This window comes from Pelecanus crispus, chromosome 10, assembly GCF_030463565.1.
Source record: "Pelecanus crispus isolate bPelCri1 chromosome 10, bPelCri1.pri, whole genome shotgun sequence".
In the NCBI taxonomy this organism is placed as follows: domain Eukaryota; kingdom Metazoa; phylum Chordata; class Aves; order Pelecaniformes; family Pelecanidae; genus Pelecanus; species Pelecanus crispus.
In genome coordinates this window covers 6,037,717-6,055,298 of record NC_134652.1, presented here as the reverse complement: position 1 = coordinate 6,055,298, position 17,582 = coordinate 6,037,717, and the positions used below count along the sequence as shown (strand labels likewise).

Genomic DNA, 17,582 nt, shown 5'->3' with positions numbered 1-17,582 from the left:
GCCCCCGCCGCGGGAGCCCGGGCGGCCCCGGCCCGCCCCACCGCCCGCGCTTACCGGCGGAGGCCTTGCCGCGCTCCGAGGCGCAGTAGCCGCAGCGGTAGCCCTCCTTCCCGCCCTTGTACTCCACCACGGTGGCAGGCATGGCGCCCGGCGGCCCGGCTCGCCGCACGTCCCCGCCCCGCCGGGCCGGGGCGAGGCCTGCCCGCCTTGGGCGGACTTGCGCGGGCACACGGCTCTCAGTTGCCTTGTCGGCGACCCGAGGCGACGGAGCTGGGTGTAGGCACGGCCTCACGGCCCGACCGCGTTTCCTCAGCCCAGCGCAGAGCGCCTGGTGCCCGCAGCCTCAGCCGCTGGAGCGGACCCTGCCTCGTGAGGAAAGGAGGGAAGAAAGCCTAAAAACTCCAGAGACGGCGGCCCTCCGAAGAGCGTTTTCTGGAGATGGAGCTAGACTTTTATTTATTTTGAGGCCACGGCATTATTTGCTTAATATAGCTGTCCTGCCTAAATTACAAAACCAAATACAGGTGATGGACTTGGGGGAAAAAAGAAAAGGAAGGAGGAATTTTTATCTGTAATCAAGGCCAAGTTTCCCAACTCAAACCTTGACTTCCAGAAGAGTAAGAACAAAGACAATACCGATTTCTGCTGCAGCACCCAAGCCCATCTAGATAACAAGTTTATCACAGCAGAGGTGGTTAACCATGTAAATTCCACTTGCAGGCTGCTACTGGGGAGAGACAAGGGATGAAAGAAAGGGGATAGCATTTCCTTTTTATGAAAGCTTGTCAGTGTCAGTAAACTTTATGCAAAGTAGTCAACTAAGCCATAATAAATAGAAAGTATATGGTAATAACCCTGTGACAAGTATAATCAGGATCGAGATGGTCCAATAAAAATATATTTAATTTTACAATATATACATATAAAATCTCTTCTGAAGGAAACATTTTTAAATATTTTCTTTAAGGCACCTAGGGGGAAAGAAAGAAAAAGAAAAAAGAGAACACAGTAAGACAATATGCATCGAAATTTGGAACTTGCCAAACAACTGTGACAATAAAAGAATTTAATCCTATCATTTAAAAGATTTTAGAGGGAACCAGGCTGCCTTCCCTTCCTGCTTCCCTAAGTCCTTCTTCAGACGACTCTATTAACAATATCAGCTGTCAGTGGGTTAAAAAAAAAGTAGAAAAACTAAGCTATGATTCTTCACAGCATTGCATTCCAAGTACGAGTATAAAGTTCCAAAAATTAACTCAAGTATATCAATTAACTGACCATCAAATGTAAAAATAAAGGTTGGGTTTGGTTTTTTTTTTCAGTTAATTACCGCATAGAAGACTAGACTACATTTTGTTCCATGAAGAGATCAAGAACGTAGAAATGTTCCAGACATTATACGGTTACCCTGCTTACAGTTTTTCTACATTTCTAAGTCACAGGTAGTTTCCCTGCAGTTCTTCCACATGCATAAGGAACTCATGCACTGTATCCTTATTTAGTTTGATTTATGAAAAGAACTTACTTGAAGAATTAAGCTATGTCCATTTCATCTTCGTTTCTATGATAAGGAGGGCTAATCATGGGTTCTGTTATTTCATATGTTTCTACGATCTCCTGGTTAGAGATGACAAGAGTACGTAAGTTACAAGAGCTGAACTATTTCAGTTTAATTGCAGTTACCAACAGGTAAGTAATAAAGTTTCTCATACTAAAGCACTATTTCAAATTACTAAGTTTCTTCTGCCTTTTCTGAGTGAGGGACAAAGGAGAAGAGTTGTATGTGCTAAAACCAACTTTTTGTCTAAGATTTATTACAAACAGCAGAGAGTGAGGAAATTGTATAGAGAAATTCCCCTCTAGAAGCAAGTATCATATATATGGGAACAAACAGACTCCATGCTTATATAAAACAGTAAAGGCAAGTCACTGCACAACTTAAAAGCACTTAAATTGACCAGGTTTCAAGGATTAAAGATGAAATTGCTAACCCAATTCTCAGTTTTCTTGCAGTTAAAAGCATTCGTTAGATTTGTGATTGTTCTGGAATCCATAAAATTAAATGTAGTGATAATGTATACAGAAACACCTATCCTCATCAGAGTACATAAGAGCACAGCTCTCAGATGTGTTCTTATACTTAAGAAAAAAAAATGAATCAAAAGTATCACGCGCTATCTATTATACCTTCCATTCTTGATGGTTCAGAGATATGACAACCTGGTTCCGTGCTCCAGCACCATGGTCACCCTCTCCTCCCTCACTGTCTTTTGAAGGCTCTGTTCAAAATACAGTATTTTCATTGTCTTTAGACTTGTAAAGTCAGTTGCCTCCAGGAACACAAAAGCTTCACCAAAAGCAAATCAATTATACATGCCCCACTAAGCTAGTCTCTATCAATAGCCTGTACCATATGCTTCTTAAGAAATTTCTTTAGCCTTACCTCCTAAAAATTTAGAAACTAGCATTTTTCAGAGTCCCAAAAGGACCTAAGTATTTAATCCTTTATGAAATCCCACCAAAGTCTTAATCCCATCGATACCCCATGGGAATGAAAGCCAGAGACCTCGTACGTAGGATGGCATTTCCTTTTCAACTGTTCTGAAGTTGCAGCACTTCCCAACACAGACAGACAAAGGAGATTTCTTGCACACAAAAATACCTCTTCTCAGCAAAGCGTAACATTGTTCATACACTTATTAGCGAAAATATCACTCAAAAGGAAAGGTAATAATCTTTTATTTCTATTAATAGAATTAATTTGTATAGGTCAGCATAACGGCCTTTTTCCATATTTTGATATTTAAAGAGACTCAGTCCTTCCAGTTCCTCTCATAAATCTCTTCATGCCTTCAATTACATTCACTGCATATCCCTGAATCTTTACACCTGCAGCTAAAAATATACCTAAAACTTTGTGAACACATAAGATGCAGCTACTTTTCAATGCTGTAACAAAAAACGATTAGTCTTTTAAAGCTAGATTTTACCTATTATTGGCAATTTATCGTCATCCAGCTTTAATCTTGCAAAACCATCCTAAAAGACAGTAGGATTTAAAGTTTCAGAAATTAGAGCTATCTAATTAGGATAATGCACTGAGATTTCATATTTTTAATTAATATATTACATAATCATAAACAGGTACATATATTGATAAAGAATCTTAATTGACATACCAAATAAGAAAAATTATTTAAATATAGCACTTATAAAGAATGCAGCTGATATAGGACAGTTGATAGCTGTTGGATTCTAAAAAAAAAATTTATTAAAAATCATGAATAATAATTTATTAAATATACTTGAGTTAACCTTTCATAATCACATCACTATTCACTGTAAACGTGAATTTAGTCAAAATATATTCGTAAGTTTTTCCCTTTTCCCAAATTCGTTTTATTTATTAGACAATGTATAGTTTGAACTGCAAATCTACAGATTCGAAGAGAACATAAAACACTGCACGGACATATTTTCCTACAGCCTCAAGAACTCTCCTATACTCTGTGACTACTCTTCTATGATCTAAAATAGTGTGAGCTAGAATCCCTTTTTGGAAAGTGTATTGACAGCAAAAATTTCACTGTTGTTTTGTTGGTAAATTGACTGTAGTAGAAAAAAATCTAGTAAAAAAAATTAGTCTGTCAACTCTGTTTTCTTTTTTATTCAATCACCAAAATATCATAGACTGTTGGTAGAAAACAAATTAGGATTCCTAATATTTAAATATTAATCTATCAATAAAGTCATAAAAACAACCAATTAATATTTCTAGATAATTCTAATATCTTAAAATAAGATTTCAAGAACATGTCATGCCTTACCCTTATGATGAAGGACACATGAAAGATGTTTTCCACAGTGCGTGCAAAAGAGTTTGGATCAATCACAAGATCAAAGAAGGAAATCGGTGTATCAGCTAGATACAAAAATGGGTTTGGTAAAAAAAAAAAAAAAAAAAAACAAACCCCAAAAACAAACAGGTGGTATACACAGTGCTAATATACATAAACACAACGTTAAGAAAGTCAGTACTCCTTTTAAAAGCTAACTCAATGTTTATGTCAACTTAGTTACAATGCCGAATGCCCAGTTGCCTGCAGAAAGAAACAAAGTTTCTAGAAAATATTCTTTTCTTCCGCCTTTTGCCACATGCATATACGTACACAGTGACTATTTGATTGTCCCTTAAAAAATAGCACGCCCTAATGAGAGGGAGAGGGTAGGATTTAAATTTATTTTGCAGTCAAACAACAACTGATTAGTGTTCGTGAAAAATACGGTCAGCATATATCCTTCAATGTAAAGATTTCTACTTGCAGACTCCACGTAATTTTGTTTCTATAGTTTAACCACTCTTAACTGTAGAAGATTAAGAGTACTCATCTTCTCAAATTAATGCTTTAAAAGCTTAATTGAACCATACTTACGATCATTTTTAAAATGAGTTTGCAATAATCCCAAGATCCTCTCTACTTCTTTTTCTGTAGCTTCCTGATGAGACTCCTCCATTTTTTTTAACTGGAAAAAAGAATCATAGATTCAACCTCCAATAACCACTGCTGTAAGACAAGAATATGAGAAGGGCCTTTTAGGAACACCTAACAGAAAAGATTCTCTATGCCACATGTGCATGGTTACAGACACACAAACATGAGACAACTTACAAAGCGCTTTGTAATTAATTCCCATCTTACAATATCAAACTGAAAGGCCGCGGTTTGGATGTTTTGAGACTATTTACAGGCCTGCGCTTACCTTCCAATAGTTCTGTGGAATTGGGTTACCCCTGGCAGTACATAGTCTGTGAGTTTACTGCAGGAGTTTATTTATAAGCGTAGAAGGGCAGTTCGTTAAGATCTTTAACTTTTTTTCAGAAAAGGCACCTAAGTTTACACATAAGAAACGTCATGGCATGAAGTTTGACGTGGTCAAAGGACACCATTATTGTGATTTTACAGATTTGTTCATTATCTGTAAAGCAGGGTACTCCAAACTGTCCTTCAAGTACTGACATCAGCAGAGTACCAAACTCACTTTTCAAGTACAGTCTTCAGTAACCTGTTTGCTGTTCCTGTCAGCCAACACCTTCCCTTTGACCACCTTGAAATAAAGCAAGCTACAGAAACTGTCACACATAACTATGTATCTAACGCACATTGACATGTACACTGATCATCAGTGTTTGCCTAAGCAAACCACAGAGAGCAGTCACTCACTCCTGGAAGCAACTCTCCCAAACCCTCCAGCTCCTCTTCTTCCCAGTACAAACTGTATTGGAATAATGCCTATCACTATTTGGATTATTATGAAGTAGGCTGTATTTAAAAAAAGACATACTCAACATTTTGCCTCTACGTACTGGCATTATCAGCCAGAGGTTCCCCATAACAACATGGTTTATTTTTTTCAAAGTTTCAAACGTAAGCCTCTCTAAGTATTCTCAGACTTTTGCCTTTCTGCCAGAGTAAGACAGAAAGAATAGGGAAACAGAAAACAGGGAAAATAGCGGTTAAGTGAGCTAATCAGTTTGCTGTTGTTAACCACATTTCTGTGCAAGTGCCACACGCTGTTAGACACTTTTTAAATAAAAGTTGAAGAAAACACACTAATGTAAAGAAGTTTCTTGTTTGTTTCCTTCCAAAGCAATGAGCATCAGAGCAAATAAGCTAATCTGAACTTGAAAAAAGTCAGTCTGCAAATCCTGCTTCTGAACTTGAAATCAGTCTGTACATCCTATTTCCTTCCACTTGGTGAAATACTGCAGTCCACACAAAACAAATCAAGAAGCCTAATAATGAAGTCTGAATCCTTTAGTACTACACAGTTCGTAACTACAAAACGCAAACCAACATGAACAGAAAGACTTAAAAGTCACTTGTAATAACTATGCCATAACAAATTGTTAATAAAGATAACACTTCACAAACCTGAGCAGGCATTGCACGTTTTTCTTCTCCTCCTGTAGTCTTTTTCTGCCTCTCAATCCGTTGCCTTGGTACAGGAGGATCAGACTTGAAAGATCCCAACCTAACCGAAATAAAAAAGAACATATATATGGAAATATGTTTTACATTGTATGCTAAGAAATCTATATACCGAGCATTTATCTCCTGATAAAACTGCAAAGTAATGACCGATGTCTAAAAATAAAGCCTCATCACGTTTAGAGATTGTAAACAAACATCCCCAAAAGTTGCTAACAATATGTTGGCAGCCTTATACCAGAACTATCAACAGATGTACAAAATTTGATGCAATTATTCCAACTTTCTTTTTTTTTTTTTAAACTGAAAACTTTAAATCTACTTTTCTTAAAACTAGTTACAAAATGAAACAGAGTATATGGTTCATATCCTCCAGTATCTCCATTTGAATTTATTACAAACTTTTCTGCCTGAAAACTCTCTCCATACAATATTTATCTCTTTTTCATCTATTGTTTAGTTTCTGTAAGTTCAGGTTTGCAGTAAGCTTTTTTTTTTTTAGAAAAAGCCACAATTTTTTAAAACTAGTCAATCAACAGAACATTCAGTACACTAAGAAGAGATCCAGTGTTTCTCATTCAACAAAGTGAGTGTAATATACGTGCTAGATTTAGGCACTTTCTTGAAGTGCTTACCTCTCTCCTTTGACTATATAAGGAACTTAGGCTCCTAACTTTGGTTGCCTTGAATCTCCACCAAGTTAGATGCCTAAAGGAGAGAGTGTGAATTGAGACTCAATTCAAGTTAGTTCAGCAGGTACCCAAAAATTCTGCAGCACATATTTTTCCCTATCTTGGGTGAGCGACTGCTCAATTTCAGAAGTCACGGACTGATCATGAAAAAAAAAAAAAAAAACCTCAGGCCTCAGATAAGAACAGGTGGAGTCAGAAATACGTAGTTCTTTTCCTGAACTGAGAACTACACTTTATTATTTAAAATCAACTTTGTGAATATTCACACATCCTCCTTCAAAAGAAGCCCGTCATTATTTAAGATGTCAAAATGCAATTAATGAGGAAAAAAAGTCTTTCTTGCAGTCAGTTTTGTCTTAAGATCCTAAAAATGATTGGAAAATATACTTATTGTTTAGAGCTTACGGCTTGAAAGTGCAAACATAAGTTTGAAATATCTCAATTAGCTATCCAACATTAAATATCAGATATTGTATCATCAAATTATTATATTCAGCAACTTTCTTAGAGTTACAGTGATACTTATTGGGGGGTGGAACAAGTGTAAAGGCCTAGACAACTGAATAATATTCTATCAGCTCTACTGTTGATAATTTAATTGAACTAGATCCCGCTATTGTAGGCTGACTTTATGAGAGATTTAAATTGAAGCATTGTTTGTAAGCCAGGTGACCAAGACTCATTTGCCAGCAGCTAAAAAGGCTCCCACTAAATGGATTGCCTACGCATAAGGAGAGATGACAGCGATTCTACATGAGGCCACTTGCCAGTAATCAGGTGATTTCTTCTGAAGGCAGAGCCAGAAAGCAAGATTCTAAAAGACAACCTATTAACACAGACTTACGAGAAGAGCTGTTGGGCTCTTCATGATAATATAATCATCAGGTAAAAGATATAGACCCTGACAGACTGACCTTCCATAACTGTCTAGGAAAGAGGGGAGGAAAAAAAAAAAAAGTTCCTCTATTCATGATTCTGGCTGCAGCTTGTACAGGGAGAGAAAGGTGAGGGAAGAGTCAGCTTTTAAAGGAAAGAGGATCACTTCTACCGGTTTTGGTCTGAAACAGGTAACTCAAGAGTACCTTGCTAGCTCTACTAGATACAAGTGACACTATTTTGTAGCCAAGCCAAATCAAAATCAAAGAGAGAAATATTATGAAAAATTTTGCAGACAAGGAGTTCACTGTACCATAAGAACAGAGACCACACAGAAATTCTTGTTGACACTCTGTGACCCGAGATTAAACTCCATTCAAGCCCAGGGCATTAAAAGTAAGAATCTATTAAGGCCATTAGCTTGCACTGAATTATATACTATTTCCTTAAATAAACTTACATATAGTGAAAAGAAGGTGCTCTTCTGAAGTACTTTTCTGTTTCTTCTCCCAGTTTATGCCAGGCATTACTAGGCAAATAGCCACCTGAAATGCCCTCAGAATCGCTATCATTTCCTTCTACTTCTAAGCGATTTATACCCATGAAGGTTACCTACAAAAGAAAAAAGCTGCAATGAAAATTCTCTTAGAGAAAGATCAGTAGATACATTAACGCTGAAACACTGTATTACAGTCTTTGTTCTGCTAGATTAATATTTCATTCACTGCCTAAGAACCTTGACTTTCCTGAAGATACTGTGAAAACAGAAAAACACTCACATACAGACTGTGTGTTCAGCAAGCATCAGCAAGCAATGAAAAAAAAGAGCAGTAGGTAAATAAAACTGCCTGTATTCCAATAGAATTTCAATGATGTATGAAGTAGCAAAGCATTACTTCAATTGCACTATAAATACATTTACATCTCACAGTTTCTGAACACCACACACTCCCAGGAAGCCTAGCTCCTCAAATCCCATAAAACAACTTATTTGGCCCAACCCTGCATCCACCAATCCAGACTTCCTCAGGAAAAACTTCAATAAAACAATTGAGCTTGATGGGATTTTATACTGCAGAGCTCTAGGCTTGACTAAAGACTCAGGCGCCTTATTAATCAACTGTAACGTAAGAGAAAATTTTTAGGGTGGGGGAAAAAAACTCTGCTTCAAAGGTACTCTGAACCGACACTTCCACCCAGTCACAGTACAGAGAGACAAACATGTCAAGCCTAAAAGCATGCAAGTAATCCAAAGTCCCATTTCACATCAGTAACACAGGGCCTTGAGAACCCCATCCAAAAACATATGAAGCAGTGTACAGGATAAAGAAAATACTCAGCTACTGGGAAACTACAAAACAGTGGGTATGAAAAAAAAGCGCACAAGACTACCCTAAGAGCACGAACTGACTGAACTGTGATAAAGTAGCAGCAAAGCAACAATGGGGAGGGATGTCTGCATTTTAAGTTACATTTTCCCCATGTGCATTGGAAATGCTTAATACATAGCTTAAAACAATTAACAACACTAACCTGAAAGTTAATCAAAGAAATTCATATGAAGAGTGTTAAATTCCATCGGAACTGTCATGTACTGACTGACAAGCTGAGGCTTTTATTTTATGATTCTGCAACAAATAGAGCAAACCTCTAGCAAAATTGTTGGCAAATTCAGAGTCTGGAACTTACCAAGTCTTCCGCAAATGCTAGTGAATCGAACGCTGTCATCTCAGAGCGCAACTCATTGGCCTTCTCCTTTCCTAGATTTGATGCTAAGACAAGAAATTGGGCATCCAGCGCAGCCTCTCGTGCACAAGAAACTGTTACAGAAAAGATTTTATGTTAATAATATGAAATTGTCAAAAAAAAAAAATTTAGCATACAGACTATTCTGGGCATAGAGCTTTGTAAATCATTTTATTGTAAGTAATTGTGTTAGAGGTCATTGCATAATCTTTATAATAATATTTGCATTATAGTAAGAGAGAGAGAAAAGGAGAGGATGACACTGACAAAGGCAAGCATGGAAAAGTAACACATTATCTTAAAGATTAAAATGCATCTTTTGTTGACATATTTTCCATCTCTCCAAGTGAAACGAACCCCTCTGGTATCTTTTATATGTACTACTTTCATACATTGTTCTACAGAGTCAAGATAAAGTAAGAAGTATTTCTAAGTGCAAATAAACACTACAGTAATTATTTTCTCATATCAACTTATTCAGACAATTCCTCTTCAACTAAACATATCTATTTCAAGTTATACTTTAATAATTCTGATAAAGTACTTGGACTTCAACTTCATTCTCTCGCCCTTTTTTGTTTATAAGGCTTCGTCGCCTCATGCTTGGCTGACTGTCAAGCAAACACCTCTAATAAGGACCACAGAATTTGTTTTACCTCCACTAAACAGTCTGTTGGCTTCTTCCAAAGCTTCTGTCAGTCTGTTGCTTTTTGAACTCAGCATATCCTCACGATTTTCTGGGGGGAAGGGACACAAATGAAATCCTAAATTACTTAAATATAGAAGCATCGAGAACTACATACTTGCACCTTAATCAAAACTGCCTGGTTCATAGCCCATCATATACACAAAAATACAGAATCTAGTTATAGTACATTAATTGCAAGATTATGTAGGCTCCGTTTTCATTAATGCTTACGTCTTAACTCAGTCTGAAGTAGTAATTGCCCATTTACTTCAAGGGACTAAGATTTACGTGGTCAAATTTATGTTAGCAGATCCCAGATTCCTCCTGGTTCCAGTAAAATATCTATATCTGTGTCAAAACAGCTACCAGATACCACAGTTTTCTGTATGTTTTTCATCTTACCAATAAGTTATTAAGGATTTTCATGAAAGAAACAAACCAACCCCCAAAAATGCATGCGTGGTGAGTTCTAAAGATCACCATGTCAAATGCAGTTACTTATATGTAACGGTATACATGTGATTTAACGGGGCTTTCAGATGTTCCATTCTGAACAGCGACTCACAGCACTGCTTTTAAGGGCGGACACCATACTCAAGGCACTGACACACCACTGTCGTTTTTTCTGCATAAACACAGGCTGGATCGTCCATAAACTGCATTGTATTCTCTCTCAACCCTACAAATTCAGCAAGTATGCAGAAAACAGCCAACGCCACATGTTGCTAAATTCAGCGGTGCCTACTCAACCAACCATTGCTATACTTCCATGAGAAAAACGGCACGCTCCAAACATCCACGGGAGGAGTACTGACACGCCTCGCTAGAGAGATGCTACAAATCCCATAGCGCTTTCTGGAAAGCCTAAGAATGACTTTCTGGTCCAGGCAGATGCTGGTACCCGCAGTTTCAAATTAAAGCTCGAACACCACGAGCGCAAAATGAAAGGCTTTCAGTACACGTCCAGGTCTAAAGCTGATGGCTCCCTGGCATCAGCGCAGTCAATGCGCTACGTAGGGGTAAATCCCTCATCACCCAGCTATCCCTGGCCGTGCAAATGCTTCCCATCTAACCACAGGCCCAACATTCCAGCAGGCCAAGGCACTCGGCGGGCCCACGGAAGCCCCAAGAGTTCCTCCAGCAGCAAGGGCAGGCTCCCAGCCTGGCGCCTGGAGGGCAGCCCCGGCGCCCACCCGCAGCCCCCCGGCAGACAAAGGCAGCCCCGCCGGGGCAGAGGCGCGCCCGCCCCGGGGCCGGCCACAGGCCGGCGGCCCCACGGCGGGCCGGGCTCGGGGGCCGCGCCCCGGGCTTACGCTGCACGCTGTAGATGAGCTCCCGGTACTGGTTGCGGATCATCCTCCTGCTGCGCTCATCGCCGGCGCCCTCCGGCCGCCTGGGCTCCTCGCCCGCCGCCGCCGCCGCCGCCTCCTCCTCCTCCTCCTCCCCCTCCTCCCCGGAGGCCGGCGGGCGGCCCGGCAGCCCTTGCTGACTGTGCTGGGGCCCGGCGCCGTTGCCCGAGGTGGACGGCAGCGAGAGGCGGCCGCGCTCCCCGGCCGGGCTCCGCGACGAGGAGCAATCGCTGCTCCCGCTCGCCTCCGACATGGCTGGTCGGCGCCCCGGGCCTTTACGGGCCGCCGCCGCCGCCCCGGGAGGCCGCCGCCCGGGCAGCCCGGCGCCGCGGAAGTCGCTAACGGCGCGGAGATGCCGCTACCGGTCGCGACGGCGGCCCGAGAGGGACAAACCCGCGGGGGGGGAGGCGGGGCGGGGCCGAGGCCGCCACCGCCCGCCGCGGAGCGACCGCTGCTACCGCCGCCGCCGCCCCGTGAGGTCGCTGGCGGGGAGGGAGGCGAGCAGAACCCGCGGCGCCTGGGCGGGCGGGGGCCGAGCGCTCCCTGCGGCGCCGTGCAGGCTCCTGGGGCCGGACCGGCCGGGCCCGGCCGTCCCCTCAGGGTGCCCGCCGGCGCGGGCGGCCGCCTCTCCGTGAGGTGCCGGGGGCCTCCCTCCCCCTGAGGTACCGGGGCCCTCTCCGTGAGGTACCGGGGCCCTCCCCCTGAGGTACCGGGGCCCTCTCCGTGAGGTACCGGTGCCCTCCCCCTGAGGTACCGGGGGCCTCTCCGTGAGGTACCGAGAGCCTCCCCCTGAGGTACCGGCCGCTTCTCCCTGAGGTGCCGGGGGCCTCCCTCTCCGTGAGGTACCGGGGGCCTCCCCCTGAGGTGCCGGCCGCCTCCCCCTGAGGTACCGAGGGCCTCCCTCCCCCTGAGGTGCCGGGGGCCTCCCCCTGAGGTGCCGGGGGCCTCCCTCTCCGTGAGGTGCCGGGGGCCTCCCCCTGAGGTGCCGGGGGCCTCCCCCTGAGGTACCGGGGGCCTCCCTCCCCCTGAGGTGCCGGCCGCCTCCCCCTGAGGTACCGAGGGCCTCCCTCCCCCTGAGGTGCCGGGGGCCTCCCTCCCCCTGAGGTGCCGGGGGCCTCCCCCTGAGGTGCCGGCCGCCTCCCTCTCCGTGAGGTGCCGGCCGCCTCCCCCTGAGGTGCCGGGGGCCTCCCCCTGAGGTGCCGGCCGCCTCCCTCCCCCTGAGGTGCCGGCCGCCTCCCCCTGAGGTGCCGGGGGCCTCCCTCCCCCTGAGGTGCCGGCCGCCTGGTAGCAGGGCGGGAATGCGGGCACCGGGCCGGCCGCCGCTCGCAGCCCCCCCGGGCGGGTCGAGCCTTGCAGGTAGTTGTCCTTGGCTCCTTCCGCAGTAAATTGTGCCTAAGTCAGTTATTTCGAGTAAATCCCCGAAAATCGGCCGCCGAGGTCTGCTCACGCACGTCCGAGGCGTGACTTTTTACCTCTTGGATTAAAGCAAGATTTTGTCTGCTTTTAAAAAGCTGAGCAGAAAAGTACTCGAACTTTCACCTTTACTAAGGAGTGGAAATGTAACGATGAACCTGACGGTAACAAATCTTTCATCTACTTCTAAGCTTCTCTAACATCTGAGGAGCACAAGAGGTGAAAATTAGAGACAAAGGGATGATACACTTGACTGAGCATCGCTAATACATATATTTCCATATAATACGTATAGATTAATCACTAAACACGGAACTGTGCTCTGACAAAGTAACATAAAGTAACAAATGTATACTTTGAAGTGGAATAGACTCCTAAATTAGTTAATCATGACCAGTGGCGTTGTTTATACAAAAGACAACAAAGTTAAAGCAGAGTTAGATGTAAGAATATGTATTATTAATCTACCTGGAAGAAATGCACCTTCAGTATTTTTAAGTTATTCACAACAAGCATTACAAGTCTGGAAAATTCAGGAATATTCAAATTGTCATTTAATAATGAGGATTTTGTGTTACAGACTAAAAAAAAAAATTCTTTAATGTATAGTTTCTCCTCTCTTTCGATTCTTTTCCCAGTGCCAGTATCATTAGAGTTGAGTTTAGTGTAATGGTGGATCTGGCTTCTAATTTGGAGCAGTGGGCTGTGTAAAGTCCCTCATTGCCCTTATTTTCTCACAGTTCATCATAAGTAGTAGAAATCTTGTATAAATATCAGTAGTTTAGGAAGTGTGCTGAATGATTATTTCTGACGTCCTGATGATCCTCCTTGAAGACTTCCTTGAAACAGATTTTTGCTTTATGTTATCACACCAATCGGATAAAACGGTCATTAGCAATCTATTTCAGTTGTGCGTACAGAGTTTGCACAAGATTCTGATGAAAAGAGAATTAATAGTTAATAATATCAAGTTGCTATAATCTGTAAGAAATTTAAAACAGCCATATACGCTAAAGGTTTAATTCCTGCTTTAATTCCTGGTTACAGCATGTAACTCCCCTTAATCATGGAGTTCATAGTGTTACAGTAATGCATATGCTCTCTGCTTCAGTGTACTACGTAGTGTTCAAACATAGTGACAGGATTGCCTAGAAATTTTTGCAATTTCAGTAAATTGTGAAACAGGAGGCAAGAGATCAGAACCGTCACACTTTCACAGCGACTTCTTGAGGGCTTCAATAGGCTGGAAATTGTCCGGTAAAGCAGCCGGAGAGACAAAAAGAAGTAGCTTCATCGTCATTCAGATAATTTAAGTCTGATTTTGTATTGGTTCTAGAGCCAGTTCTCTTACACAGGATTCACAATTGCAAGACTACTTCTTCCAACTGACTCTTCTTTCACTGTTAATGTATATTCATATAACAAGTTAGAAAAAGAAGGCATTCTAGGTATAATGAACACTAGCATTACGGAAGATTGTCAAATTTGGGAATCTTTCATGTATTGATACAGGATGAAATACTCTTTGTATTACAGAAAAGGCGTTTGGATGAAGTATTCTGTAATTTTAACAGGAAATAAAAGTATTTTTATTAAGGGAGCAGATCATTAACAACAAAAACACATTGTTACTTGCATTGATGAATCCCAGATTTTTTAAAAGAATACATACAATAGCAGGGATTTCCAGCCCCCTGAAGTCCCAAAACACAATCTTTTTTTCTTCATGGTGCATGTCAGCCAACTCCGTGTTTTCTTATACATTCATAATTCAGTTGAGCATTAGTCCAGAGATGTGTTGGGTTCTCCTGAGAACTTCACATACTTGTGAAACCTGAGGCAAAATCTAAATGCATGACTTACCACAGGTTGTTACAATTAATATGAAACTTTTTACAAGCTCGCACAAGCTCTGATCCATACAAAAATATTGCCCATCAAAATGAGTTTCTTGTGAGAATCCATTGACTCCAACAAAGCTATCCTAAAGGATGATTTTAACTAAATACATTGTTTCAAAGACAATGGATGCCACTTAATATAATTGCAAATTATCAATATAAGGGTTTTGTTATAATACGTTATTAGAATAACAATATAGTACATTAAAAGTTGATTTCTAGGAACTTTCGTAATGACTTTTCAAAACTCATACCTTTTCATTGCAAGGAATCTAGGAATTGATTTGTAGATTTCTCTGCTTAATTTCCAGGTTTAAATTAATCCTGCAAAATATAAATACATAACACTTAGTATTTCATTATGTGATCAATACTATTGTGTTGCTGTAATTATTGTGGTGTTTTATTAGAGAATTTTTAGCAGGTGTTCCAAAACATCTTCACAGATCAGGCTGATTCAGTATACAGTCACGGATCTACCTTGTCTTCTGCAAATCAGTACTTCTGCTGGACTACAGCCTGCAACTATGCATAAGCCATCTTTCAAAAGACATGCTTAAAATATTTAATTTTTCAGTACAAAATGATTGAATTATAGTTTGCACTATTGAAAAATTTTCTATTCTTATACTTTGTGTGACTAGTAGAGTGCTGTCAAATTTGCGTTGCAAATTCGTTATGAGTAATATGCTTTTGGATCCTAACACAGGAATTTTCAAGAGAGGATCTAAACAAGACTGGGGCCCATTGTACTGTGCAGTCCACAAACACACAGTAAGAAATATTCCCTATTCTGAAGACTTTGTAAAGCAGTACTTTACAGTGGTTTGCTGTAAATGCAAAATGCTGAGCTGGGTGGGAGGCAAAGTAGTGCAAGGTTCAGTACGAGGTGAAAGGTTCAATACCTTGCTGAGGAAATCCTGTTGTATCCAGTCTCATACAAACACTGATCTTGTGTTTCTGAAGATGATGCTCACTTTCTTGAAATCTGTGTTTGACCTTTCTTGGTGCTTAGACAAGCAAGGCCTTTTACTCATTGGGTACAAGAGCAAAATATGCCACAGACTGCTCTTTGTTTCAAATATATGCTAAAGTAGCAAAAAGTGTTCTTAAAGAGGCAACCCACATTAACCAAAAATGAAACACGAAAAAGTACTATAGTGCAACAAATACCGTGTGGCATATGAATTCACTTTTAACAAGAATATTGTGTGCCAGAAAAGGATTTCAACAATTACTGTCACATTCCTACAATAGCTTATATTTATATGTGAAATAAGACCATCCCACATAGATCAGTGGAGTTTAATCTGAATTCAGTTTTCAGTTTCATCACAAAAAACTCTTTCACTGAAGCTGTATGTGTCACTTGGGGTGGTAGGAATGAGCAGAAGAGCCTACTGCTGCTTTTCATGTGGACCAGTCTGTCACAGAATCATAGAACCATAGAATCATGGAGTGCTTTGGGTGGGAAGGGCCCTTCAGAGCCCCCCCAGCCCAGCCCCTGCAGTGCCAGGGACAGCTTTAACCAGCCCAGGGTGCTCAGAGCCCCGTCCAGCCTGGCCTGGGATGGTTCTGGGGATGGGGCCTCCACCGCCTCTCTGGGCAACCCCTTCCAGTGCCTCACCACCCTCACTGTAAAACATTTCTTCCTTATGTCTAGCCTAAATCTATCCTCCTTCAGTTTAAAACCATTATTCCTTGTCCTGTCACAACAGGCCTTGCTAAAAGGCTCTGTGTGAGACAGAAGGTGGATGCTATCAGGACTCCTAATTCCTATTCCACCTTCTTGTTGCAGAGAACAGACCGGCAGTTTCAGGCAGCATAACCAAGTTTCACATCATCTTGGGTCATCTGGAGAAATTGAATCTGGGAGCACCAAGCGTGAAGGTATAATAATTTCACCTTTTTGCAGAAGGACAGAATTTCAGGGGCGGAAATGTCAGCCAGCACAAGCCTCGGTGTGCTGTCTCATGACTGGAGGGTGACACAGAGCCATCGTGCCAGCACTGATTATCCTGCATGTAGGTAGGCACATACATTCTGCAGGCGTGTCTTAGATCTACGAAGATGTCTAGGTTCTTGACTCCTGTTGATTTCAGCGGGAAGAAGTGCCTAAATTGTGCAGTAGCTGGAAGCTGTACTTCCAGCTCTTGCTGTAACAGTTGTCCATAAACTATCTTATCAAGTGAATTATTTTTGAGCCGTGCTGTAGCAGTATTGTGGGCAGCAGGTTCCTGATACAGACAGTGAAAGGCATAGAAGAGCAGAAGAATGAGGGCTAAAAACAGTGTTTCAGGCTATAGGACAGGTTGTGAAGAACTCTTGCCAGTCTTAGCTATAGCAAGGGCATATTGTGGACTATGCAAGAGAATTCGCAGCAGTGTTCCCCTCCCATTCACAGTGATATGGCATCCCACTGACAATTGTTTTCTTAGGAAAACATGAGCAGACTGTATAGTAAGCCAATTTGCAAACACAGTTTAACTGCTGGAAGCCAGAAGCGGCATCATGCAACCAGCAAATTCTGCCTCCTATGCCACTAACTCTGTTTAAGAACTACGTTATTTATCTGAAAATTAATTTACAACACATGCAATACCACCGCTCATGTCCCAGATCTCACATTCCAAAATAATGCCATTGCCTTCTGTAAGCTGACTCACAACACACAGCTTCAGAAAAAGGGGAAGTATAGGGGGATATTATGAAGAAACTACCATATACACCCTTAACATATGTGGATTTTCTCCTCCCAGTGCGTCCAGATGACAGGATGCAAATATAGGCTTAACAAATGTGAGTATATGTTAATTACAATTTTTTAGTACCATCTGACTATGCTTAATATGAACTAAACATCTTGCAATATTGCCAGACATTCCCCTGCATTTTTGAGAGTTCTGCTTGTCCAGATGATCAGTTCT

The 17,582-nt window shown here is 41.8% G+C and overlaps 1 protein-coding gene across 1 annotated transcript; it reads right to left on the bottom strand.

The window, feature by feature from the left end:
- Positions 1–885: 885 nt before the first annotated feature.
- Positions 886–11,594, bottom strand: NSMCE4A (NSE4A component of SMC5/6 complex). Its single transcript, XM_075717746.1, has 11 exons — positions 11,306–11,594; positions 9,961–10,041; positions 9,248–9,378; positions 8,019–8,170; positions 5,934–6,033; positions 4,434–4,524; positions 3,828–3,922; positions 2,991–3,039; positions 2,188–2,279; positions 1,526–1,617; positions 886–971 (listed from the first exon to the last, which is right to left on the bottom strand). Exons 1-10 carry the CDS (start codon positions 11,592–11,594, stop codon positions 1,534–1,536), a joined length of 1,164 nt encoding a protein of 387 aa, XP_075573861.1. The 3' UTR covers positions 886–971; positions 1,526–1,533.
- Positions 11,595–17,582: the final 5,988 nt, after the last annotated feature.

What these genes read in the sequence shown, in the direction of transcription:
- NSMCE4A (XM_075717746.1), bottom strand. Translation starts at nt 11,594, where the DNA reads ATGTCGGAGGCGAGCGGGAGCAGCGATTGCTCCTCGTCGCGGAGCCCG. An exon ending in TAGCATTTGCGGAAGACTTG is followed by an intron (nt 8,171 to 9,247) that starts GTAAGTTCCAGA and finishes TTTCTTTTGTAG; the next exon opens with GTAACCTTCATGGGTATAAA. An exon ending in AACGTGCAATGCCTGCTCAG is followed by an intron (nt 4,525 to 5,933) that starts GTTTGTGAAGTG and finishes TCTTTTTTCCAG; the next exon opens with TTAAAAAAAATGGAGGAGTC.